Source organism: Panthera tigris, chromosome B2 (assembly GCF_018350195.1).
Source record: "Panthera tigris isolate Pti1 chromosome B2, P.tigris_Pti1_mat1.1, whole genome shotgun sequence".
In the NCBI taxonomy this organism is placed as follows: Eukaryota; Metazoa; Chordata; class Mammalia; order Carnivora; family Felidae; genus Panthera; species Panthera tigris.
In genome coordinates this window covers 120,157,671-120,183,396 of record NC_056664.1, presented here as the reverse complement: position 1 = coordinate 120,183,396, position 25,726 = coordinate 120,157,671, and the positions used below count along the sequence as shown (strand labels likewise).

General features: G+C 42.2%; 2 protein-coding genes across 8 annotated transcripts in view; one reads left to right on the top strand and one right to left on the bottom strand.

Annotated features, from left to right (window-relative positions):
* The window catches only part of SLC2A12 (solute carrier family 2 member 12), a 58,312-nt gene extending 43,293 nt beyond the window's left edge, over positions 1-15,019 (top strand). Inside the window, exons 4-5 of the mRNA XM_042987178.1 lie at positions 1,110-1,242; positions 13,229-15,019. Of these exons, the coding sequence (XP_042843112.1) occupies positions 1,110-1,242; positions 13,229-13,334 (239 nt within the window). The 3' untranslated portion in view covers positions 13,335-15,019. The remainder of the gene's footprint in view (positions 1-1,109; positions 1,243-13,228) is intronic.
* Positions 15,020-17,193: 2,174 nt separating this feature from the next.
* TBPL1 (TATA-box binding protein like 1) overlaps positions 17,194-25,726 on the bottom strand; it is a 35,750-nt gene continuing 27,217 nt past the window's right edge. For 6 of the 7 annotated variants that reach the window (XM_042985244.1, XM_042985242.1, XM_042985240.1 and 3 more), the window contains 6 exons: positions 25,025-25,203; positions 22,896-22,978; positions 22,682-22,745; positions 19,904-20,007; positions 19,709-19,803; positions 17,204-17,737 (listed from right to left, as the gene is read on the bottom strand). In XM_042985244.1, coding sequence (XP_042841178.1) covers positions 17,658-17,737; positions 19,709-19,803; positions 19,904-20,007; positions 22,682-22,745; positions 22,896-22,978; positions 25,025-25,159 — 561 coding nt within the window. In that variant the 5' untranslated portion in view covers positions 25,160-25,203 and the 3' untranslated portion in view covers positions 17,204-17,657. Of the gene's footprint in view, positions 17,738-19,708; positions 19,804-19,903; positions 20,008-22,681; positions 22,746-22,895; positions 22,979-25,024; positions 25,204-25,726 lie in introns of all 7 variants that reach the window. The other variant, NM_001290616.1, reaches the window with a different exon arrangement.

The window sequence follows — 25,726 nt, the reverse complement described above, 5'->3', positions numbered from 1 at the left end:
GGATGCGGCTTCTTGTTGATGAATCTTAGCAAGCTAATGCCTTTCATTAGAACTGTTATCACTTCTGGGGCACCTGGGTGGCTCAGTCGGCTAAGTGTCCGACTTTGGCTCAGGTCATGATCTCTCGGTTTGTGAGTTCGAGCCCCGCGTCGGGCTCTGTGCTGATGGCTCAGAGCCTGGAGCCTGCTTCGGATTCTGTGTCTCCCTCTCTCTCTGCCCCTCCCCTGCTCGCACCCTGTCTCTCAAAAATAGATAAACGTTAAAAAAAAAAAAAAAAAGAACTGTTATCACTTTTTTCTCTGAATCCAGGAAGAGGCATCACAAAAATGCTGCCAGCTACTAAAATGAATATTGCCAACACGAGTGACGTATTTGAGTCAGGGTAAAGACGGGTGAGCTCATTTCAAGAAAAGTGCATCTGTATAAATGTCTTTTAAAATATCCACCAAATAGAAACCAAACTGCTACAGCCAGTACTCCCAGGAGGGGAACTGTGGGGTGAGGAGAGAGAGAGGGAGGAGATATTTTACCTTCTGCTTTCTCTGTTTCTGTGTTGTTTGAGGTCTTTTTTTCTTTTTTGCGATGAGCATATTCAGCAGGAAGATGGCATAATGGCATTGGATTTAAATGGTGGTAGCCACAAGGCTTCTATTTACTTTGACAGGGCAAGCTGGGGTAGTTGCTAAACATGACACTTACAGAGGTTGACTGTATTTTTAATTTGTAGTTGCCATTTCCCTGGATATATACCTTACCAGCGTGTTTGGAAATACACATGTTTTTTATATGCTCTAAGAAGCAGCTGTCCACAAAGTGGGTCAAAGCAACACAAAACACATTTTTAGGGATGCCTGGGTGGCTGAGTCAGTTGAGTGTCCTACTCTTGATTTCAGCTCAGATCATGATCCCAAGGTCCTGGGATCGAGTCCTGTGTTGGGTTCCACACTGAGGGTGGAACTTGCTTAGGATTCTCTCTCTCTCTCTCTCTCTCTCTCTCTCTCTCTCCCTCTCCCCTGATTTCCTTCTCTCTCTCTCTCTCTCTCTCTCTCTCAAATAAAAAACAAAAAGCAAAACCCACATTTTTAATCAGTCTCTTTTGTCCTTTGTAGATCTCATTGGCTTGCCATGGGTGTGCTTTATATACACTATCATGAGCCTCGCATCCCTGGTTTTTGTTGTTGTGTTTATACCTGAGACGAAGGGATGCTCTTTGGAACAGATATCAGCAGAGCTGGCCAAAGGGTAAGTATTCTATGCACTGCTCTCTGCACAACACTCTGGTCCAGAAAAATGCAGCTTTTATGTACAACTGAATAATGATAACGTCGGAAATTATTTCAGGATATTCCCTACGGTGTGAAGCCATATCTCAGAGCACAACTGCAGGTTTTAGGGCCATGTGTTGAATCTGGGTGACTAAGCGAAGGAGTTAGAATAACCAGTGCTTTCGAACAGGGGACCTTTTCAAAGCTCTTTTCAGAAATGCTCAAAGAACCTCTCTCGGCTCCCTAGGTCCCCCACCCAGGAGGGGTTTTTTGTTAGTTCGTTTGTTTGGGGTTTCAGGTAAGTCTTGGAATGCCATGCCCATCCTGTGCCAGAACCACAGGCTTCTATTCCTATTACGCTTGTAGGTCGTCTTTAAGCCCCAAACACCTGTCAAGGCTAAGATTATCAGGAACACTCGAGTTTCAGTGACTGCAGTCATTCCAAATGCGGCACAATCAAAACGAGTTTAAGAAGATAAAGACTTTCTCGCAGGGATAGCATTCAGAAAACTGGTGGAACGCATCTCACATAGAGAGATTGTCTAGACCATTTAACTTAGGGGCTGTAGAAAACTCTTTGGTTTTGGTAACAGAGCTCACAGCTCTGACTGCTCAACTGAGGGCAAGGAGGTGATGCACAGGGGCCAGGAATGAAGGGGAACTCGTTCTTCCTCGGATTAAATCATTACACTTGAACATGGAGAGATTCTTGCTCTTGGGTTTCAATATACTGGGAGGGCACGACTTATTTACAGTCTGGGAATTTCTTCCAGAAAGTCTGTCAATGCGCTGGAGAAAAATGTATGATTGCTACAGGAAATGTGGGCACCGTGATGCTTCAGCTTTTTCCTGAAGGAAGAACATACCTGATAGGTAATTTGATGGTAGCCAGACATGTACATATTCATGTAGAGTAGGGTTTGGAAAACTTTCGCTTTGTATTTTATACACTTTTAGATGGTTTGCATTTTCCTCCCATGTTTATTTATTTATTTTTGAGGGGGGAGAAGAAAGAGAGAAAGACAGAGAGAAAGAAAGGGGGGGTGGGCAGAGAAAGAGGGAGAGAGCATCCCAAGCAAGCTCCATGCTGTCAGCATGGAGCCTAACCCGGGGCTCGATCTTACCAACTGTGAGATCATGACCTGAGCCGAAATCAAGAGTCGGACACTTAATGGACTGAGTCACCCAGGAGCCCCGAGAGTGGTTTGCCTTTTTAAAATATTTCACTTAAAGGGGCGCCTGGGTGGCTCAGTCGGTTAAGCATCCAACTTCGGCTCAGGTCATGATCTCGCGGTCCGTGAGTTCGAGCCCCGCGTCGGGCTCCGTGCTGACAGCTCAGAGCCTGGAGCCTGTTACAGATTCTGTGTCTCCCTCTCTCTCTGACCCTCTCCCGCTCATGCCCTGTCTCTCTCTGTCTCAAAAATAAATAAACGTTAAAAAATAAATAAATACAGGGGCGCCTGGGTGGCGCAGTCGTTTAAGCATCCGACTTCAGCCCAGGTCACGATCTCACGGTCCGTGAGTTCGAGCCCCGCGTCGGGCTCTGGGCTGATGGCTCGGAGCCTGGAGCCTGTTTCCGATTCTGTGTCTCCCTCTCTCTCTGCCCCTCCCCCGTTCATGCTCTGTCTCTCTCTGTCCCAAAAATAAATAAAAAATGTTAAAAAAATAAAAATAAAAAAAATAAATAAATACATAAGTAAATATTTCACTTAAGTGAGCGGAAGGACTTTTCTCTTAATTCAAGCTGTAAGTTAAACATCAAATTGTAGGATTACTTTTTAATACAGATAAGGCCCCATTTTTAAAAAACACAATGAAAACGAAGGTTACTCATTTACGAAGATATGTAATTGTCAGGAAAGCCGGCTGTACCCTTGGCCTGATCAGCACATCGCCTGGCCCTATGCTAGTTGAAACCAACTGACTGGATTTCTTGGAGAGCACAGAATCTCAACAAGACTGTCACAGATACCTGATTCCAACAACTAGTAGCCTCAGACCTTGGTAACTTTATGGATTCATCTGAATACTTGATTCAGATTCAAGGCCTTTTTCCGGGACTTAGATGCCAGGACGCTAAAGACTTCCAAATCTGCTGTTCATTCTTCATTTCTCATTCTTCCCTGTCACCTGTTTCACATCAGCTGTCTGTTCAGGTGGAACGCACCATCCCCAAATGTGGTGGCTGAAGATACACCATTTCCCATTTCCCCGGATTCTTTGGCTTGCTTGCGCGGTGCCTCTGCTCGGTTAGCCTGGCTGCACTCATGTGTCTCCATCAGCAGGAGGGACCGCCGTAGTGGACGGTGTAAGGGAGCCTCAGCCACAGGATGGCGGTGGGTGCTGACTCAGTGGGGAGCTCCCGTTGCCCTTCACGTGGCCTCAGCCTCCAGGCTAACATGGCTTCCTCACGCGGCAGACTCTGGGCAGCATTCCACGGCGGTGAGAGCCGGAGCTATAAGGCCCTGTGGGGTATACGTTCTGGAAGTCACACTGCATTACCTGCATTACTATCTAGCATCCTACAAGTCCCAAGGCCAGCCCAGAATCAAGGGCTGTAGACATTGACTTAATCTCTTGATGAGATGGACACGCGCACACAAAAAACTGTTTTTAACCACATTGACTCTTCCACGCCTACTCTTTTTGAAATTCTCTTTTAGCGCCTGTGAAACAGTTTTCTTTCCTGGCTTCCCTCCTGCCTCACTGATACTTATTTCTTTATCTCTCCTTCTCTCCCTACATTATAGTTATCATTGCCGATTTAGCCGGTCATCCTTATGCCTTGAGAGACCATGCAAAGCCTCATCTTAGAAGCCCTGCATAACCCCAGCCCTGGATAGCATTCCTCTCTCCTGGATTTTTCACATTTTCGAGTCCCATTTTCTTCTCTACTGGCGTAGCTAGGACTCTAGGGGTTTCCCCTCCTTAACTAAGCGGTAAAGTCTTGGTTTCCAGGAGTGGCCTCTGCCCATTGTCTTTCTTCCGGAACCTTTGTGTGGTGCCTAGCATAATCTTGATTCCTAGAGGATGGTGGAAAAGTATCCGATGTTCAATTTGATAACCTATGAACAAGGCCAATGCTGAATTCATTGTGTGGGGGGATTAGAGCTGGGATGACCGTGTGGAGCACAATAGGTGTTGATCTGTGGCTTGTAGGGTGTGGTTTCATCTACAGTTGAATGGAGCCTGTGCAATGGGAAGAGGCAGAGGTATGTGTTCAGATAAGTGAGCCCGACTGGCTATACCACACCACTGGCTATACCACACCACTCCCTTCCCCACGGTTTCATCTTACTCATTCAACTCTTTTTTGACCATCTGCTCTCCACCAGACACCGTTCTAGGAAAGAACTGAAGACGCAAGAGACAAAGAATCCATAGCTTCTTTAGAAGGCAGGCAAGAAAACAGACTATTACAAATATTTAGCGTTGTTGGCAGGCTCAAAGGAAGATCGCCTATATTGGAGGATCTCACCTATAAAATCTTCCTGAAAGAGATAATACTGAAGCAGAATCCTGAAGGAGTTGCCTGGGCAAAGAGGTGTATGTGCGAGACACAGGGGGATCACACACGGAGGCCAGTATACTCGCTGGTGTGGTCTGGAGAGGACAAGAGGATTGAGATGGGAGTGCCGAGCAGAAGGCAGAGAAGAGTCAGGAAGGGGCTCGTCCTTCTTGGTAAAGAGTTTGGAGTTGGTGCTAAAGGCAGCGGGGCATGTTTAGGGGCACCTGGGCGGTTCAGTTGGTTGGGCATCTGACCGCGGCTCAGGTCACGATCTCACGGCTTGTGGGTTCGAGCCCCGCGTCGTGCTCTGTGCTGACAGCTCGGAGCCTGGAGCCTGCTTCAGAGTCTGTGTCTCCCCCTCTCTCTGCGCCTCCCTTGCTCATGCTCTGTCTCTCAAAAATAAACATTAAAAATTCAAAAAATAAAAATGAAAAAATAAAGTAACCGAACAGGAGGGAAGAGTTACCGATTTTTGAAGGAGGACTCTGGCCAAATACAGAGAATGGAAATGGAGGGGCAGCTGGGTGAGGGAGACCGATGGGAGCGTGTTGATGAAACCAGACAGAAAACTATGGGACTGGATGGCATGTAGGGATGGAACCAGACAACTTAGACCTCGATTGGAAAAGATGGTCAAGGGAAAGGAGCAAATCTCCCTCAAGCTTAGAGAACTAACCCCATACACAATGGCGACATGTGCCCTCGTAAGACCAGGAGAAGGAGGAGCAGGTTTGGGGGGCTGGAGCCTGGCGGGGCTCAGGGACAGCACTGAACTCAGTCTGTAGGGACTGTCTGTGAGGTGCCTCTGGGACATGCAAATGGACCAGGGGAGCGGAGAGACCGGTGTCGGTCGCAAGACGGTCCTCAACACATCAGTGCATAGGGATGTAAGTGGGGGCTGATCCACATTTCGTGGAGCCTAAGCCTTTGAGGGGCCCTGTCGAAGGAAAAAAAAATACAAATTATGAATGTGAAATTAGGTGTGAGTATGTAGGTCTTGGAAGAGGCTGTGCAGGGAGGGACCCTGGGGCTTATGTGTCATTGGCTTCATGGTAAGTCCGTCCACCGTGTGCGTAAGCACTTTTTAACTACCCATTTATTAGCTGGGGGTGTGAAATTCCTTTAAAACATTAACGTTTGTTAAAATTCTCGTGAACAACACTACAGAATTGAGGCAGGGAGAAAGCAGTTAGGAATTAACTTTTTAAGTCTAACTTGAAAGTGGAAGGAACGCTCTGGATGAGCTAAGGTTAAGAAACTTTCAGATCTATTTTTCACACGGGGCTGTCAGAATGTATCCAATTGCAAACCAAATAAAAATCTGAGGACAAACCCTCAGAAAAGCCAATCTTTCTATCTAATAGACCTCCAGAATAAGACATTCCCTAACAGTATCTGATTTGGCTGTCTAAAAGGCAACAAAACTTACTCATTCAGCATCAGGGTGGGGAAGGAATCCATCTAAATCAGTAAAGCTCTGGATTATGAAAGGTTTTCGAAAGAATCACATTTCTGTTACTTTTGAGTCACGCAAGGTATTCACGCTTAAATCCGAACCTCAAGTGATAAACGGCAAAGTAAGAGGAATCCAGAAGCCAAAGCACCGTGAACCCTAGACAAGACGACACGGGTACCAGGTGTTGGAGACCAAAAATAGATGCGAGCTCTGATGCGGAGAATTATAACAGAGGAGGTGGCAAACCAATCCTGCACGTGAAATTCACAGCAGCAGTGAAGGCATCTCCTAGGGTGTATGGTGTGAGGAAACCCATTACGGAGGGCGGAAAGGAAAGAGTTGCTCTGGGAACCCTTGGCTAACTCCTGTTTAGCTAGTAGTAGAGAGCCTGCGGTTCGTCTGAGCTCGAAGAAGCAGGTCGGCAAAGGCTTTTCAAATGAAAATGTAAGCAGCCCGAATTGTGCAGACTGGCCAAAGTCTGTACATTAGACAAGGTTCCCTGGAGGGGTTAGAGTGGGAGAGAGCCAAAGCCTAAGAGACTCTTAAAAACTGAGGGTTGATGGGGGGTGAGAGGGAGGGGAGGGTGGGTGATGGGCATTGAGGAGGGCACCTTTTGGGATGAGCACTGGGTGTTGTATGGAAACCAATTTGACAATAAATTTCATATATTTAAAAAAAAAAAAAAGGTTCCCTGGAGGGAAATGTCGGCGACAAAAATAAAAAGATAAAATACATAATGGTTCTCCAACCAGCTAAGTAAATGCGGGGCAGCAGAAAGCCCAGGGAGCTGGCTTGGACGCGGAAGCTTAAGGGAGCTTAGAGACTGCGGAAGGATGCTGCTACGTCAAGCAAGTCTTTGCAAATTTAGGAGTCTATGAAACAAGTGAATCATTTTTTGCCACCATGGAAAGAGTCCTGACATGCATCTCCCAATGACTTCCTAAGGAGTAAGAAAGGAAGCAATTTATAATGTCAAATTAACTTCGAAGTTGAGCCTGCATACCGCCTAACACTTTTCTTTCCTCATCTCCGGAGTTCGGTTCTTGTGCTTCCATCTCCGCGAGGCTGAGAAAACAAATATTCTCCCAAGGTTGTTAAGTTTCTTATAAAATAAGCAGGGACTCAGCTGAGAGGTCGGACAAGATTTCAGCAAGAATGTAATTTGAAAGGATTTTGTTTTGAACTTCTGCCCTGCCAGCCACAAACTCAAAATGGGATGTTTGCCATATTTGCTATTTCAGCTGTGACTTTGATGCTTTTTCTCAGGTTAAGCGGGAACAAATGGAGAAAATTAACAAGCTAACGTTTTGGAAATATTTTGGCTCTGAGACTTAGGTTATTTTCCGCTTCCAGCAGTTTATTGTATGTGGTCATTGCTTCATTCATTCACCCACATTCACCGATTCGATAAATATTTCCTGAGCATCTAATACATGCCAGGCACTGTTCTAGGTGCTACGGCAACATTACTCAACAAGCAAAAAGGCCGTATTAAAACATGGCAATAAGAGAGCCTCCTAATCAGGGCCTAGGTTTTTTGTTTTTGGTTTTTTTTTAAAGTTTATTTATTTTGAGAGAGAAGTGAGCGAGTGTGGGGGAGGGGCAGAGAGAGAGGGAGAGAGAGAATCCCAAGCAAGTCTCCCTGTTGTCAGTGTGGAGCCCAATACGCGGCTCGATCTCACGAACCTCAACATCATGACCTGAGCCAAAATCAAGAGTCAAGAGTCAGATGCTCAACCTACTGAGCCACCCAGGGGCCCCAGGGGGCTATTTTTGATCAGCTGATCCGAGAAGGTTATTCTGAGAGGCAACATTTAAGATAAAATCTATGTGATAATAAAGGAGCCAACCAAGATAGGGCAAAGGAGAATTCGGGCAGAGAGAACAGCGCAAAGGCTAATCCGAAATGCACTTGACCTGTTCCAGGAACAGCAGGAAGCCCAGGAAGCTGAAATCTGTGTGAGATTAGTTAGAAAGTCGGTAGAGACGAGCATACAGAACTCAGCAGGCCCAGCGAGTTTGGATTTCATTCTAAGTACAATAGGAAGCCACTAAAATATTTTAAGCAGGGAGTGACATGATCTGATTTACATTTTGAGGTGTGCCAAGTAAGCCTCTGCAGTCGCACAGCGGAACGTGGCTGAGAAAGCACACAAGCGCGGTGTTGGGTTTTTCTCATTTTGAATCACGATCATTGACCTCAAATGGCCCTCAGTGCTTGCTGCCTGGCGATCGCACGTGTCCCTGGTCCATTAACTGCTTGTCTCCTAGACAACTGCTCCATACTGCCTTCTCTGTCTGGAAACCTCCCTTCTTTCTTAGCCCTGTTCACTCCCACTGACGGCCTTGCCCCTCTGACTTTACTGAGAAAAATGGACACTTCCGTAACCTGGCACACCAACCCGCACGTGTTTGTATCCAAATACGCCACCATCCCTCTGGGTTTTCTCTGTTAGCCTCAGCATTCCTGTTTGAGGCCAATCACTTAATGTTCTCCCCCCATGCCTTTTCCAGGACATTCTCTGACAGTTCTCTCTGCTCACCCATGCATCATGCCCATTTTACCTCTCCCTTTATCTCAACTGCTCACCAGCAGGGAAACCCTGTGCAATTTTTCCCCATCTAAAAAAAAAAAAAAAAATGGCCTTGATTCCATTTTTCTCTTTGGCTTTTGCTGTTTTTCTGCTACCATTTATAGCAAATTCTAGCATATTCATTGTCAGTTCCTCTTTTCCCATTCTCTTATGAACCTGCTCCAGTAAGACTTTTATGGCCACCGTTCTACAGAAATTGCTGTTTTTAGCATCCCAGTTACCCCCTACAATGCTAAAGCCAGTGGTCAATTCTCCTTCCTCATCTTAATGGCTAGCGTGGTGACCATTCCCAGAATTGGACCGAGGTGAGCATGCCCTTCTTCCTGAAATAGTTGGCTTCACTGCCTTCGAGGACTCCCCCCCCCGCCCGGTTGTCTCCTGTCAGCACCCTCTACTGGTTCCATTGTATCTTCCCACTATTTTAAAGTTTTTGTGCCCTAAGGTTTATTTCTTAGAGAACTTCTTTATCAGCCTCACTGGCTAATTGATCTCAGCTAAAGTTATTGAATGAATGAATGAATGAATGAATGAATTGGATATAAGAGTAAGGCAATGAAGTAGTCAGGATGACACCTAAATGTTTAGCTTGAGAAACTACATGGATGGTAAGATAGGGTAGCCACAAGGGGGACTAGGTTTCGGGGATGGAGAGAGTCCAGAGTACTATTTTCGATATATTCATTTTGAGATGACCATTAGGCATCGGGGAGATATATTATTAGCCAGCTGTGCGATATATAATAAGTCTGAAAGACACTCAGGGACAGGGTCAGATTGGGCTGGTATGTAGTTTGTAGATGGCATTTAAGTTGTGGAACCGGATGGAATCTAGTCAAAGAGCCGAGAGAAGGGAAGGAAGTCCAGAACCAAGCCCTAGGTTAACCCGACATTTAGAGATCCAACAGAGGAGACGGAGTATCCAAAAAGACTGAAAAGGAGCTGATAGTGAGTTTGGGGGAAAGCCAGGAGACCATGGGATCACTGAAGCCAAAAAAAAAAAAAGCGTTCTAGGAAGATGGGACCAGATGGTGCCAAAAGCTGCTGAGAGGTCAAGTACAAAGAGTAAGGTGACCGCAGGCTTGTCAGGCACAGTCTCAGTGGAGTGACAGGACGGAAGGTTTGAGGCTTGAGATGGGACAGAAGTTCACGAAGTGAGGGAATCAGCTACAGCCCTTCTGTCATTTTGCTCAGAAGGGGAGCAAACAGGATGGTCGTATCACGGACTGTCATTACCCCTCGCCCTGTGACCCCTCTGCGCCCCAGCTCACTTTCCCAAGCACCAGCACCACAACAAATCCGCGCCACACCAGGGCCTGGAATCCACTGAGTAGCCATCGGCTTCCCCTGCTCAGACTTCATGGACCACCACCGCCTTTTCCCTGCCTTCGCTTCCTCCATCATTTCGGGAAAACCCAACTCTGACGAAACCATTTCTTATGTTATCCCTGCATCCAAGGGGCGCAGCGTGGCTGAAGAAAACACACAACCGTGTTGACAAGACTGATTTTAGATTTATGAACATAAATCTCAAGTAGGTCTTCGGGCGAGTCCTACAACCCACGTGGCCCAGAGAGTTGACTTCCCTCCTCTCCAAGAGGATTACCTTACACTCTATACTCTTTCCTCAAGCCTTGAGTACCCTTCCCACTTCCTCTCTGCCGACGATCTTGCCTTTTCAGTTCGCTGACAAAAGAGAAATAGAGAGACCAACTCATCCTGCATGCCATCCACTAAACTACCTACATCTATGCCCATATCCATCTATGCCAGCTCTTCCCTTTATGCGCTGTCATCAACTTCCCCCTTCTGTGAGGTTATCATCACACACACACACACACACACACACACACACACAGAGCTGCAGTATTTACCGTCATAAACAATATACCTCCCTAGAGGTCATAAACAATATACCTCCTTCCTCCAGGAACCCACCCCTTCCCTGCCTACTTTTCAGTTCTCAAGTACAGTAAAACCTTATATGGCGAGTGACTTGTTCTGCGAGAGTTGTGCAAGACAAGCAAACATTTCTAATACATTTTAACTTGATATCCAAGCGATGTCTTGCAATACGAGTAGTACGTGACACCGAATGTCACGTGATCACAACTGAGCCAATGGTTCTTGAAATTCGCACTGACATGCAAGTGCTTTGTATTACAAGCACGTTCTGGAACGAATTATGCTCGCCAACCAAGGTTTTACTGTACTCTGCATTGTCTTTGTGTCCTCACCTTCCATTCTTTCTTGAACTTACTCCACTCAGACTTGCTCATGTTCTTACTCCGAAGGCTACTTAGGACTTCCAAGTTATCAAACATGGGGACAGTTCTCAGTCCCCGTTACTCGACTTCCCAGAAGCACTTGCCCAGTTCCTCATGCTCCCTATCTGCAAACACTTGTTTTCACTTGTCTTCCAGAATACCACTCTTTGCTGATTTTCCTCCTACCTCATTAGTCACTTCGTGGTCTCCTTTGCTTCCTCCCTCTCCCCCTCCTCCTGTATACCTTTAAAAACAGTAGTGCCCAAGGGGCACCCGGGTGGCTCAGTCGGTTGAGCGTCCAACTTCGGGCTCAGGTCATGAACTCACGAACTGTGAGTTTGAGCCCCACATCAGGCTCTGTGCTGACAGCTCAGAGCCCGGAGCCTGCTTCAGACTCTGTGTCTCCCTCTCTCTCAAAAATAAAGATTAGAAAAAATAAAAAATAAAAAACCCAGTAGCGCCCAGGATTCAGTCCTTAGATCTATACCTACGTCTACTTCTTAGACCTATCCCTAAGGCATTATAAGCCATCCAAAAAGTGAGGACTCCCAAATGTCTATGATCTCCAGGTTTTGACCTTTTACCTGACTTTCAAATTTCCAAATCTAACTGCTTACTTAACATCTTTGGTTGGAATGTCTAATAGGCATCTCTAGCTTGACATGACCTACACAGAACTCTTGGTTCTCAGACCCACTCACCCAAACGCACACACCCTCCTCCATAAGCCTTCTGCCTGGGGGTAGTCGGGAGGGGCTCCTCAGGCCAGACGCTTAGGATTCATCCACGATAATCACTATGCTCCACAACCATACTGTCACTAATTCTCGTTAAATCTGTCGGCATGACATACATGAATCTGACACTTTGAGCCAGTACCATTCGGAGTTCCTGGACTACACTAACCTCCACACTGGTCTTCCAGCCCTGGCCCTCTACAGTCTGCCCTCCATGGGGCAGTCAGCTTGATCTTTTACAAATGTCATTCCTCAGCTCAAAATGCCATGGTGCAAATTACATTTCAGATAAAATGCAAACTTCTTACTGTGGCTGCCACCTACCTCCCGTCTTGTCGTTCGTGTACTCACCATGCTCTGATCTTTCTGAAAACACAGTGCTTCTAATGCTTCACATGGTTACCTTCTCGTTACAGTTTCTGATCACATGTCACCTCTTGGGAGTGATGCCAGCGGGATATAGTCGCCTCTCTCCCAACTATTTTCCTTCTTTTTTTTCTTTCCGTTTACTTTTCTCATTAGCACTTTCACTACTTGAAATCAGGTGCTTATATGCCTGTCTCCCTTATTAAAATGTAAGCTCCTTGAAAGCAGGACTCTATATCCACGCTATCCTCAGTATCTAGCGTAGTACTAGGTGCATAGTAGCCACTTAAGTAACTGGCTAAATTACAGGAAAAGATCTTTGAAAGAGGAGGTTCAAAGGTGGCTTTATTTTTTTTATTATTTTTTAATGTAGATTTTGGAGAGAGAGAAGGGGGAGGAGGGGCAGAGACAGAGGATCTAAAGCAGGCTCTGCGCTGACAGGAGAGAGCCTGATGCAGGGCTTGAACTCACGACCCGTGAGATGGCGACCTGAGCCGAAGTCGGATGCTCAATTGACTGAGCCACCCAGTCATCCCTTTGTTTCACTTTTAAATGAACTTAAAATACTAGGGCATATTTTTATGGGAAATAATCCCATAATGGGAATAATCCTGTAGGAAAAAAATGATTACTGCAGGAGCAAGGGGATAATGCAGAAGGCAGACAATGTAGATATACAAACAGGCATGTTAATTGGGTTCGAGAAATGGAGACAAAATACGATCTGGGACGTTATCTCCATTAGTTCTGTGTAATACTGTCCTTGAACTCTGCTGGTAGGAATGCCTTGATTGTGTTCGGAGAAGTCACCCTCCCCATTTTACCCTTTGCATGAAATCGACACAAGTTCTGTGGGGTACTGAATGTCAGGATACGTCAGGGCTTTCCAATGAAAATGTCTTTTTTGCTTAGCTAAAACACGAGAGGCCCCGGGTGGTTTAAAAAAAAAAAAAAAAAAAAGCCTGCACCCTTCCCCCCCCCCACCCCAGTACTATAAATTAAGAACGACATTTTCATTAGTGCCTCTTTCTCTTTCAGGAACTTTGTGAAAAACAACATTTGTTTTATGAGTCATCATCAAGAGGAATTAGTGCCAAAACAGCTTCAAAAAAGAAAACCCCCAAGAGCAGCTCTTGGAGTGTAAAAAGCTGTGTGGTAGGGGACGAGCAAGGTGGCTTTCTCCAGAGATCTAATGGCCTCAAACCTTACAAGTGTTGACAAATTAGAAGGGTGTCTTTGTACCAACACCTATTGGCCACTCCCATGTTTTCTTAGGGTCACGGAGCTAGTTTTAGAGGGACGCCCTGAAATGATAAGGACAACCTTTCATGTCCACCTCTCGAAGTGTAAATGGGGTGCAAGATCCCAAGTGATCTCTTACTCTGAGTAGGATACTAGGTGAAAAATACTGGCTGGTTCAATACTTCCCACCCTTTTCACATAGCAGCCTTTGAAAAACTATGAACTAGTAATACGATCAACTTCTGCCTTAAGGTATGTACGTACGGAGGCCAGTCGCAGCTTTATTATCCGGACACGTAAGTGGCCTGAACACGAGCTTACAGGGTTTTTTTTTTGCCCACTACGACAGTACTTACACTGGGTCTTCTGTAAAAAAGAATCAGGACACAATGTGGACAGTTGCACCTAGGTTTTAGATTAGGATAGGATCCTGGCTAGGATTTCAGTGATAATTCCTAATTATATTTCAACAAGTACAAAGATTATGCAGCTTATTCTATGAATTATGAACAACAGTGTAATGCAAAATACCTTTATAAATTTTATGTATTATCACATATTAAAAGAAACAATTCTGCCATAGTTAAGAAAAACAAACACTTTTCCATCCATTTAAAAAAATATATATGAATAGAAAAGGCAATTTCCAAATCCTGGGACCATATATACTTAGTAGTAGCTGTTAGTAAAACATGAGAAAAGGAGTCAGGCCGTTAGGTTATTTATCCAAATCTCTATAATCAATTAGGTTTGGGTTATGCAGTCAAGCTTATAAAACTCTCTCCTTGTAAGGCTTTCATGACTTAATAGCGATCCATAGTTTCCTGCAATTCTTTGCACTCCTCAGGAATATCACTACCTCAGGTCATGGCATACTGGCTATAATTGATGCTGACTTTCTGATGACTGCAGACATAGGACATCAGGACAACTCCTTCACTATGTTCTTCTCTATGATGAAACAGAGGTCACCAGCTATACCAGAAGCTTGAGTTTTTACAACAATGAGTTGCTTTCCTCTGCATTTCTCCAGTTGAATATTAGGACTTGGTGGGGCATTTTACCAATTTGGATATGACGACAGAGAACCTACAATAAAGAATCTTGACCCACTTCAGGAGTAACCCATTAAGTTACTATTATAAGCTATGGGAGGCACACAAAGACTTAAGGCACGAATAACCTAACTTGAAAAAGAGTAACCAATTATGTTTGGCCTGAAGAAAAGAGCATCCTAAGAGCCAAAACCCTTTGTTGTTTAGGTTGGGCTTTTCCTACTGGCCCCAAACAAACTGCCCCAGTTTGACAGAAGGGTATATGACCTAGTCATTTCCCTATAACAAAATGGAAAGACTACAAATCTGTATAATTAATAGGGAAACTGTACTAGCAGAGACTCAGGAGAATGACTAAAAGTCCTGATTCTGAAACGAATTACATAATGAAAATTGGCAGGGAAAGTTATGAGGAAGGGAGACTTGAGATCTTCCTTCCACCACAGCATATTTCCTATGCAAGTTAGAGCATGTGTTGGGTGGTTTTTTGGTTTTTTTTTTGTTTTTTTTTTTTTTTTTTGGAAAAAGGAAAAGTGTGTTCTAGAGGATCAATTTAAGAAATTTATTATGAATCTTCAGTGGAATTAGATGCTGAGATTTTTGTTTTTTTTAATCAAGACAGGGAATTGATACGAATTTTTCTTTGCCAAGCATCCCAGATTGTGAGATATTTAACAAAACTGTTACATGTTCCCTTCAAAGTCTGAGCACTACGTATACATTAGCAATTTGTTTTAGCCATTCATCATAAATGGGTAGGAAATTGTTCATAAACTTAGGTGGTTTATCACTGGTGATTTCAACTTCGGTACCTTAAACACTCTTACACGTTTCTTTTATTACCCTGAGTCCGTGACTAAATAATTCTGTCTTCGAACCAACTTTTACCCAACATGCCCCCAATCAGAGCTTTTTTTGGTTTTCAAAAATAAAAAAGGGGGAATACTTACAATGTGTATGTATATAGTCACAGTTTTTATTTATCAAAAGATTTACAGCACTTGTGAAGAGCCAGCAGAAGACCTCAGACATGCTCATTCTTCCCAGCTTTAAGTTTAGTGGGTCAGCCAGGACATTTTGCCAGGTGACGCTCACACAGCAGCCCTGAAACCTAAACTGGTTAGATTGTCTTTCTTCCTCTTTTCTGAGAAAGCGTTTTGATGCGCTACTGATCTACCCACTTTTCAAGTCACTCGAATGCTGAAAATATTACAACATCTGGATCTGCACATTGGCCATATAATCATGTCCCCCCCCCCCCCCTTTCCTACATTTCTTTTTTGGGGGAACGTTACAAAACAGGTCACTTGTTACTGTTAATTAAAGCTAAGTGGAAAATCTCAATTTTTAAAATAGTCTGCCCGGAACCTGTAACTTCTTCACGGAATGGTATCCTTTGTGTTTTATGAGGTCTACCTATCCTATTGGCTCTTAACGTGAAGCAAATAAACACAATGTAAAAAAAAAGAGAGAGAGAGAGAGAGAGAAAGAGAGAGGGCGCACGGAAGTTTGAAAATCACGTCTTTCACAAGAAAGAAAATATAAAAGTTAGCCTTTGCCCCCCTGCCCCCCCGCCATTAAGAGTGAGAGGCACAGTAGGGAAAGGCATCGAGAGGAAAGAAGATAAAAATAAATATAAAATAACGTGTGTTGTTCAGGGCAGGACGTAAGTGAGGTTTGGGAGACTTTATGAGATGGTGAGGAAAATGGACTCGAATATGGAGGTTAGGACGCGGCCATTTCTCACGAAGCTTTCAAAACGTTTTGGAAATTCAGGTTTTAGTGGGGGATTGTGTCGGAATACTGTCTCTAGTAAGTTTCTACTGAGAAGCTAATTGCACTCTCCACTCAACTTCACTTCCAGTTGAAATTATTGTTGGTTCTACTGAATTCCTCACCCCAGGGGTGGAGCGCAACTGCAGCCTGCTTCGCACGCCACCATCCCAGGGCTCACGCGGGTGAGCCAGAGAGCCAATGTTCCACACATGCACATTTATTGTCATTTTAAGAGGAGCAATCCCAAATACTGGATAGGCAGTCACTCTTCGGCTCCATTGAATAAGACACAGCACGGGGAAAGACATGTCTTGCAAAATGGCTTTCAAGTTCAAGTTGAACTATATTATAATTATACTGTGGCACAGAGGCAGCTTGTGGGCACTTCTTGTTAAAACAGCACAACGTATCAACTTCTGACAAGACTCTTAGTATAGCCTCGAACGCCAACCTCAGATTACTACTTTCCTACAACTAGAGTTGAGTCTTACCAGAATCACAGAAGTACATACGAGGTACAACCCATCACAGCTTCTTTCTCACATCCATCTCATAGGTAAGAGGTTTTGCTTTTTAAAACTACAATTCTGTAACTTTTAAAAGATATTTAACATTCTCTATCATATTAAATTAGCAACATAAAACATTATGCTTAATCTATAAAGTTCTACTCCGGTTCATTCCCTAGAATTTATACACATATTTTTATTTCTAATCTGCAAGAAAAAATTGCCTATTTGATATTTGGTAACAGAGCATTAAAAGATACTATACACACGTGGCATATATATATTTACAAAATACACTTCAAAAAGAAGCCAACACACTTTTAGCAAAAGTCTAAGCTTGCATAGATCAAAAAGAAAAAAGAATTGTGAATACAATTTTTGTTAAAATAGAAAATGGGGAATAAAAGTTACAGAATGGATATGAAGAGAGATCTTTTCCAAACTTTTATTTGTGCACATTCAATTGAAAAAGATAACTTTTACAGGTTCTTTGGTGCCCATATTCAGCATACAAAAATGTAAAAGACTATTCACAAATAAAACACATTAGCTCAAACTGGAAAAAACTAATGACAACAACAGAACAATTTAAGGTAGTGCACACTGTGACAGCTCTGCTTACGGGGACATGAGAATTACTGCGAAAATAAATAGAATGTCCTTTTGTAAAAGCAGCAATGTCATGTCTTGTAAACTTCCTTTTTATATTACAGCAAGGTCTGAAATAAAATCCAAAGGGCCTGGAGCTTACACTGTAGCCGTGAATGAATAAAAGAGTCTATTTCCTCAATTACTGTTGGTCCAGTTTTCCTTTTGTTTTGAGTCCAATGTGCAGCAGGTTTTAAAAGGTGCTCAGTTAGGGATTCTAACCAATTAAGCGATGAATTATAAAATTTCTTTCCTGCTTTCAAACACAAACGGGTAAATCTGTTCCACAGCGGTAGCAACAGCCTTTACGTTGGGCCCTGTACCAAACACAACAGAGAGAGGAAGGGGTGAGAAGAGCGCCAGGAACGCGGATTTCCCAGAACTGAAAATATACGGGGTTGTTTTTAAAAAGATCTACACTTTACATAGTCAGACAGTCACAGCAAAAACCAAGAGAATAAAATCCTCTCTGAACAATTAAAGGCAATCTGAAACACGAATGATGTGATTCGTCTTGTTTTCGGGCCCCAGGGTGAAGACAGTGTACATAAAAACCACACACAGACTGCCGTGAAGGAGAATAAGAAGCGATGTGAGATACTGATTAAAGGAAGGAATGATAAACGGGAGTAGACATTTTGGGCACTATCCTTTTGGTCGCTGTAGTCTGGCTTTGGTTAGGCTGCCTCTGAGGCTCACAGGAGTGCTGAGGAACCCAGTAAAGTACAACAAGCCTGCTTCCAAAGTTCTGGGAAATCAGAGGGCTGTGACTAGCTAACTGGTCTAAAACGCCCCACAGATTAGTACTCACTACCCACCCCCACGTTTATTACTAACCTGGCCATTCATCCTCACAGTTCACTCAGTAAATAGGGAAGCGTGCACGTGCACGCACGCGCGCGCGCACACACACACACACACACACACACACACGGGAATGAGGTGACGCTACATATGAATTAATCCATATAATGCTAGGAATAACTAGTTTTTAAAAAATTTAATATTCCACTTGAATAGATAAAAGGAAACATAAAAAAAGACCAAATATTTTCATAAAACATTTTAATAAAAATGGTTTCACTAACGTACGCTTAACTCTTTCGAAAGATCTTAAAAACACACATATTGTACCCACTGTGAACTCTCTGAAGGTACTGACCACGTGTTATCAGGGTCTGCTCTTTCCTGATTCCTCTCCCTTCCCCCACATAGGATAGTGCTTTGCCTATGGGAACCACTCAGTATCTGTTCACTGAATTGTTAGTATTTCACAGGATGCTCCAGATGTAAATATATAACGTATACTAATCAACCTAACTGTCTTCAGTTTGTGATGTTGTTTAGTTACCTATTCACTCAAATGTAGATTTTACCTATGCATCATAAACTCTACACTTAATGGGGACTTCTCAACAGATTTTGTGGCTCTGCAGAGGCCTAGGCTCCAAAATGTAGGAAGAGGCAGTTGAAAGAAGGGAGCAAATGGATTTGTTCCCCCACACTCCATTTTAAGATTTCGGCATGACCCTGGCGGTAGGTTTTAAAAGTCTCCAAGGAAGATGTGAAAGCCCATAGAATGAGTCAAAACTAAAACTTACTTGTTCAGAGTCTAAAGGTGTTGGTAACGTGTATTTTCTCTTAAGGACTAAAGGAATAAAAAGAAAAATTCAAGGACACCAAAGAAATTTTCCTGAATCCAATTTAGTCAAAGGTTGGGCCTAACTCTCAAGTGATGTCTCCCTACAATTTATACGCACAGTACTTTTAAAAACCATCCTGTGTGCTAATGTGATCCTTTGACATCTATGCCTGGTCTTTGAAACCACCCCTTCCAAATACTTAGGACTCAGAAGATACATAACAAAATACACATAAGACGTGATAAATAGGCACCAGTGATATATGAGTATTTTGCTTATGTAAAACCTCTATGAAGTTTATGAAGTGGATTTCTCTTAGGGTGCCTGTGTGGCTCAGTGGGTTAAGCGTCTGACTCTTGATTTTGGCTTAGGTCATGAATCTACAACTACATGGAATAATACGAATGAAATCTCACTAGATAATAATGAATGAAAGAACACGGACCCAAAATAGTATGTGTAAGACTTAAAACTAGTAGAAAAAGCAGGGAAAACGAAACTACAGTTTCAAAAGTCAGGAGACTGGTTCCCTTTGAAGGGCAGAAGTGACTGAAGGGGGACAATGAGACAATATTTGTATTTGGATATAAGCACTTCATTCAAACCATAATTGGCCATACGCTTGCTTTCAGTATCATAAAATACCTGTTACTGTGATACTTCCCGTTGAAAAAATCTGTAACGTAGCTCTTAGAGATTTTATCCGATAGCACACAGCAGGATGAAGTTCAGGTTCATAACTGTACAAAAAAAAAAAAAAAACCACAATTAATATAAATATTTATAGGCTGACAAACAATTACAAATTTGGTAAGTTGTCCTGATTCTTCGAAGACCTACCTGGCATGAGGTCTATTGTTCTTTGTGAATTCTGGCAAACGGATTTCAAATGGCATATTACACACCGCCAAAACGTTAACGACCTTAAAATCTGTAAATATTACCTTCAGGAGAGAAGTACAACTCAATGAATTATCTTGCAACAAAAAAATTGCTCAGCAGAAAATAGAAATTGTTCATCAGGGAAACTATAAATAACTGTTTCAATCCTTAAAAGTAAGAACAAGGGGCGCCTGGGTGGCTCAGTCGGTTGAGCGGCCGACTTCGGCTCAGGTCATGATCTCGCGATCTGTGAGTTCGAGTCCCGCGTCGGGCTCTGTGCTGGCAGCTCAGAGCCTGGAGCTTGTTTCAGATTCTGTGTCTCCCTCTCTCTCTGACCCTCCCCCATTCATGCTCTGTCTCTCTCTGTCTCAAAAATAAATAAACGTTAAAAAAAAAAAAAAAAAGTCAGAACAAACTAGAAAGAAAAACAACACCTGACGAACTGATTTAGTTTTCGGTGACTTCTTACTACCATACAGGTGACCCTTGAACAATGCAGGGATTAGTGCCCCTGCCAGTCAAAATTCCACGCATAACTTCTGACTCCTCAAACTCAACTACTAATAGCCTACGACTGACTGGAAGCCTTACCCATAACATAAACAGTCGATTAACACATATTTTGTATACATATTATATACTGTATTCTTACAATAAAGCTAGAGAAAAGAAAATGTTATTAAGAAAGTCATAAGGAAGAGAGAATACATATATGGCACTGTAATATATTTATCAAAAAACATCTGTACTTAAGTGGATCCGCACAGTTCAAACCTGTGTTGTTCAAGGGCCCACTGTAATTAAAGAAAAAGGTCAAAAACTTCATCAAAAAATTAAATAGAACTTGAGAGATTTGCAAGATTAAAACATCTGGGCCTTTTGAATCTTATGTTGTATTTTTTTAAACTTTAAGTGGGATATTTAATCTGCTGGGACAGGAGAAAGAATAGTGATTATAAAAATTAAAGCAGAGTTATCCTTCTCAAGAGTCAAAATGGAAGCTGCCACTTAAATAAGTAAATACTGAGTATACGCTGAGTCAATACTGAGTACTGCGTGTACACTGAGCTCTGAAAGGTCAGACTTTTGCTTATAGGAGTAAGGTAAAATGACCTTTCTGTGAGTTTAGTTAGACGTTTTCTTTCGGGAGGGTAGAGTGAGAAAGTGGTGTTTTTGACTGGGATTTTTCTCAACACGTCTAATGTTATAATAAGACAAGGTCCAAGGCTGAAAAGTAACTTCAGCCACTCCTACCAATAACTTGAATGGAGCAGTTTATTATCTTTTGAAACGTTCCCAGTAAAACCACAATTCTGGGTTAACTATCTTCCATCTGAGTACCTGCACAAGGCAGCTGATGAAAGTCACTATGCTGTCCAAAGTGGCCCCACCATCAGTCACGACTCTCAATACTGCCACTTTTCTTAAGCACCAACCCTCCCCCTCTCCCACCATCAGTACTCCGGCACCTTTCTAGTATCTTCCACCTCAGGGAAGACTGAGGAAGACACAGAGAAACTCAACTTCCCACAACTGCTCATTTGAATTCCACACAGCCTGGGCCCATCTCTTCAGGGACCACAGCACATCTTTATTTTTCTTTCGTTTACTCATCATTTGCAAGTGACATAACAAGTCCATACTTCCATACTACAGAGCAATTTTACCAAATGTATGCCTCCATAAAATGGTATCTGATAAAGTCAACCTCCCAGTGATGGTCACTTTACAAGTAAGAGCCCACCAACCAGTATGAACTTTCTGTGGACTAAACTGTGGATTTAACACAGCAGGCCAATCTTACAATGTCCGTTTTCAAACACTGTGCATTTTGTTTTGGATTTATGCTATTTTTTTTTAAATGTTTATTTTTGAGACAGCGCAAGTCAGGGAGGGGCAGGAGACAGAGGATCTGAAGCGGGCTCTACACTGACAGCAGAGAGCACGATGTGGGGCTCAAACCCATCAACCATGAGCTGAGCCGAAGTCAAGAGCCAGACGCTTAACCGACTGAGCCACCCAGGTGCCCCAGGATTCATGTCATTTTTAATACAGCTCATTGATTTTACAAAATGCAGCCTTTTCTGAGTTCTTACACACAGGTGTATACTTAGTATTAGTTATTCATGTGAATCCTTTTCAACTTACACCAGCAAGTGCTGTTATTTCTCAAGCACAGATTCAGTCAGTTCTGCATATTTTTAAATAATCACAATTTCCTGTTATAATGGTAATGCTGTCACTAGCCATAAAATGTAGGAACACTGTTCACTCTTAGCCATAAAATGTATAGATCTAGGCAAGTTCCATTCTAGTATCTTTTTTCTTCTTTATAATTTACGTGATAGCTATCTATAAATAAAAACAAATGCGCTTCAACTTTTTGAACGTAGGGCCCTACTCCCTACTCATCATCCTGACAAACTACTCTTGAGGTCATCAAAAACATGACTTGGTGTGTGTGTGAGGAGTGAACAACCTGAAGAGCTGAAAAGGCAGGTCACATGTAAGGTAACAAGCCTCTCTGAGAAAGGGGGCAGTGAAAAAGCCAGGATCCTTGCAAGGACTCACGTGGGTAAGTTCACTGCGTAATTTTTGTACTGAAGGACAGTAAGAAAAAGGCCAATCGTGAGGAAGTTTTTGTGTGATCTCTTCAGTCTATTAAATTAAAAAGTTTACCTTTACAAACTAAATCCTTTCATATTTGCAGTTTGGATGTTTTTTTGAAAACATTACCTGAAAACCTAGTTTCTGCAGACTGCGGGCTAAACGTCTGGCACCAAATTTTGCTTCTTCTTCACTACGGTTTTAAGGAGACGAAAAGATTATCAGTCACACAGGAAATAAACTTTATACTGACAAACATGACAAACTTCACACATGATTTTAAGTCCAGGAAAACGTCCTCCCCTTGTACAAAGGAAACATTAAAAGTCCAAGGAAAGTTTACCTTGTTGCTCCAGTGCAAATAATTTTTCCTGAGGACCAAATTGTAGCTGTGATTCTAGGTTTTCTAAGCTTCATTAATACTTTCTGCAAAAAACAACACACACACACACAAGACCCAAAACCTGATTACACATTAAATATTAATTTTCACTTACGGTGCTGCTCTATGTGGCCATTTTAATACGAGTTGACTACTCGACGCTTACCCAAGTCTGAAATAAATAACTGTTCTCCAAATCATCCACTCGGAAATCGAGCTCCATACCGAACACAAAGAACATATTAATCCAAAAGGACATTCAATTAATCAAAAATACAAGGTCTGCATAAACCTCTTACTATATACTTGAAATCAATACGCCACAAGTCTGTACACTTTCCAACTCTCATTCCCCGCTGGTTACATAACTGGAATTTGCAATTCGCAATCCACATAAATGGATCCTTAAACATGCCAAACCTGTTCACACCTCAGGGGTTTTGCAGTGTTTGTTACTGTCATCCTGAATGTTCTTCCCTCAATAGTCTCACTTCATTCAGGTCTCTCACCAGATGTCAGAGAGGCCTTCCCTGACCACTCCATCAATGCACCCATCCCTTTGTCGCTCCCCACCTCCCACCTTGCTTCATTCTGCTTCATGGGACTCAACGCTACTTTCTGTACCTTACAGTTGAGATGCCTACTACATGTTCAAGTTCAATACACAAATCTTGAATGCAGGGGAAACGGTGGAGCTGGAGATGTAATTTTAGATTCCTTAGATATGAGAGCCATTTATTTAAAGCTGTGGGTTTGAATGAAATTATCTACAGAATGAGCATAAGTCGGTCAAGGACTAAGGTCCAAGAGAACAACAAATTTAAATTTTCATTGTAGTTTTTTATTTATGGAAATATTAATTATATGCCCACTGTGCATAAGAGAAATAAATGTATACTGATTACGATAGCATATGAATTAGACGTTTCGCCTTCAAACTTCCATTGGCATTTTGAGTTTTGCCCTTTCTCTGTCATATGCCGTATTACCCACCTATTATCAAAGCTATTAAATCTGGAAGGATAAAATTTCCCAAAGAGTCAAAATAAAATCTGAACCAAAAGATAGTATAAAATTTCACACACAAGTGGCTGGGAAACACTAAACTGAGTTTATTCTGCATTTAAGTGCCTTTCACCACCTGCTTACCATCAACTCAGCCTTTTCAGTTCATCTTCCTAGGAAAAATGACTTCCCTGTCCCATGGCACACACAAGATCCAAAGCAGTACGAGGCCTTTTACTCACTAACGTTCTTCAGCGGACATATTCCTTCCTTTATTTAGGTGACGATGGCATTGCTGATGAACTTGAAAATCTTTAATTGTGTCACTATTAAGTTTTAATTGAATTCAATTCCCCTTAACTTAGTTTGTAGTACTAAGAACTAATGATAATTTACTGAAGTATACTGGCACCTTATTTTTAGAGCTTGGAGCGTTCATATACATTCATAATTTTCATAATAAATGTATAAGATACACATCTCAACATCATGTGGTTTACAAAATCCAATGAACACGTATTGTCACTTCTAACGTTAATCTTCAATAAGGTTAAAGGCAAGTTATCAATGCTTTTATTTTAAATAGTAGAGGTCTAACAAAAACTAAAATTGAAAGTATCCAGGTTAGGATATGAATCATATTATTTTCATCCATGTGTTACTAAGAATTCCAACTATTTTATTTTAGCTAAATAAAGAGGGGTATGACAACATACTACAAAAATCACAACATACGTATTAGGACCTCATTCATATCATGCATCATTCATGCAACTAAAAAATTACATTTGAATTAAGTATACACCACTGTACAGATGTCCCCTTCTTCAGTTAAAAGAAATTAAGAGAAAAAAATGTCTAGTAGCCTGTGAATTCTTTGCTAAGACTTAGAGATATGTATATGCAAAAGTTGGCACTTCATGGGAGCAGGGGGATGCTTCTACAGGGCTCCATATTGTACTGAGTACAGCCGGCACATGGTAAGGTGCTCTTAAACTATCGGTAAGTGAATGTATTTTAGTATATCATTTACAGCGCTACAAAACCAGTCTATGTAGCCCGCATGCCAAAATTTAGATACTTACTCCAACATCACGCTTATAAATTACATTTGCTCCCTCCAAAGCAATCTTCCTTAAGTTCAAATGGCATCTTGTTCTAAAAACACAGACTACATTTGTAATTAGAATGTCCAATGCAACATCACTGTCTGCATCCATTGGGGTAGTTTAAAAACTGAGCTTCCCACCACGAAGATCACATCCTGAGAAAGAAAACAAAATAAAGTAATTACACTTAAATATCCTGTTAATTTATTTTTCATAAATAGTCTTGAAAATTAAAATATAAGAAATGAATTAGAGTATTTAGTTTTCAAATGTGACTCAAACCAAATCATGTCCCTTCTTTTCCTCACTAAAAATGTCATTTTTAAAAAGATAACAAACATGTCGTACAGAATCTTTCAAAACCCGGACCTTTTATTCCTTACAATTGATAAGTAACATTTACGTGCCAGGAGCCTACCAGACTTTTCTCCTGCTACTTCCCTTTACAACCACTATGTTTCAGGTGTATCATAATTATGGCAATTCTCCAAACACACCAAGTTTAAGGGTGGGACTTTGTGGTCCCAATGTCCAATCATTAGTGGTACTGTAACCCGCCTCATACAACTTGCCAGGGCAAAAAGAAGGATGACCTGTCTTTCCTCTATTTTAGGTAACTGACTTACCTGTTTAAAGAAGCAGAAATATTAATTATAATATTAATAGATTTTTCTCATT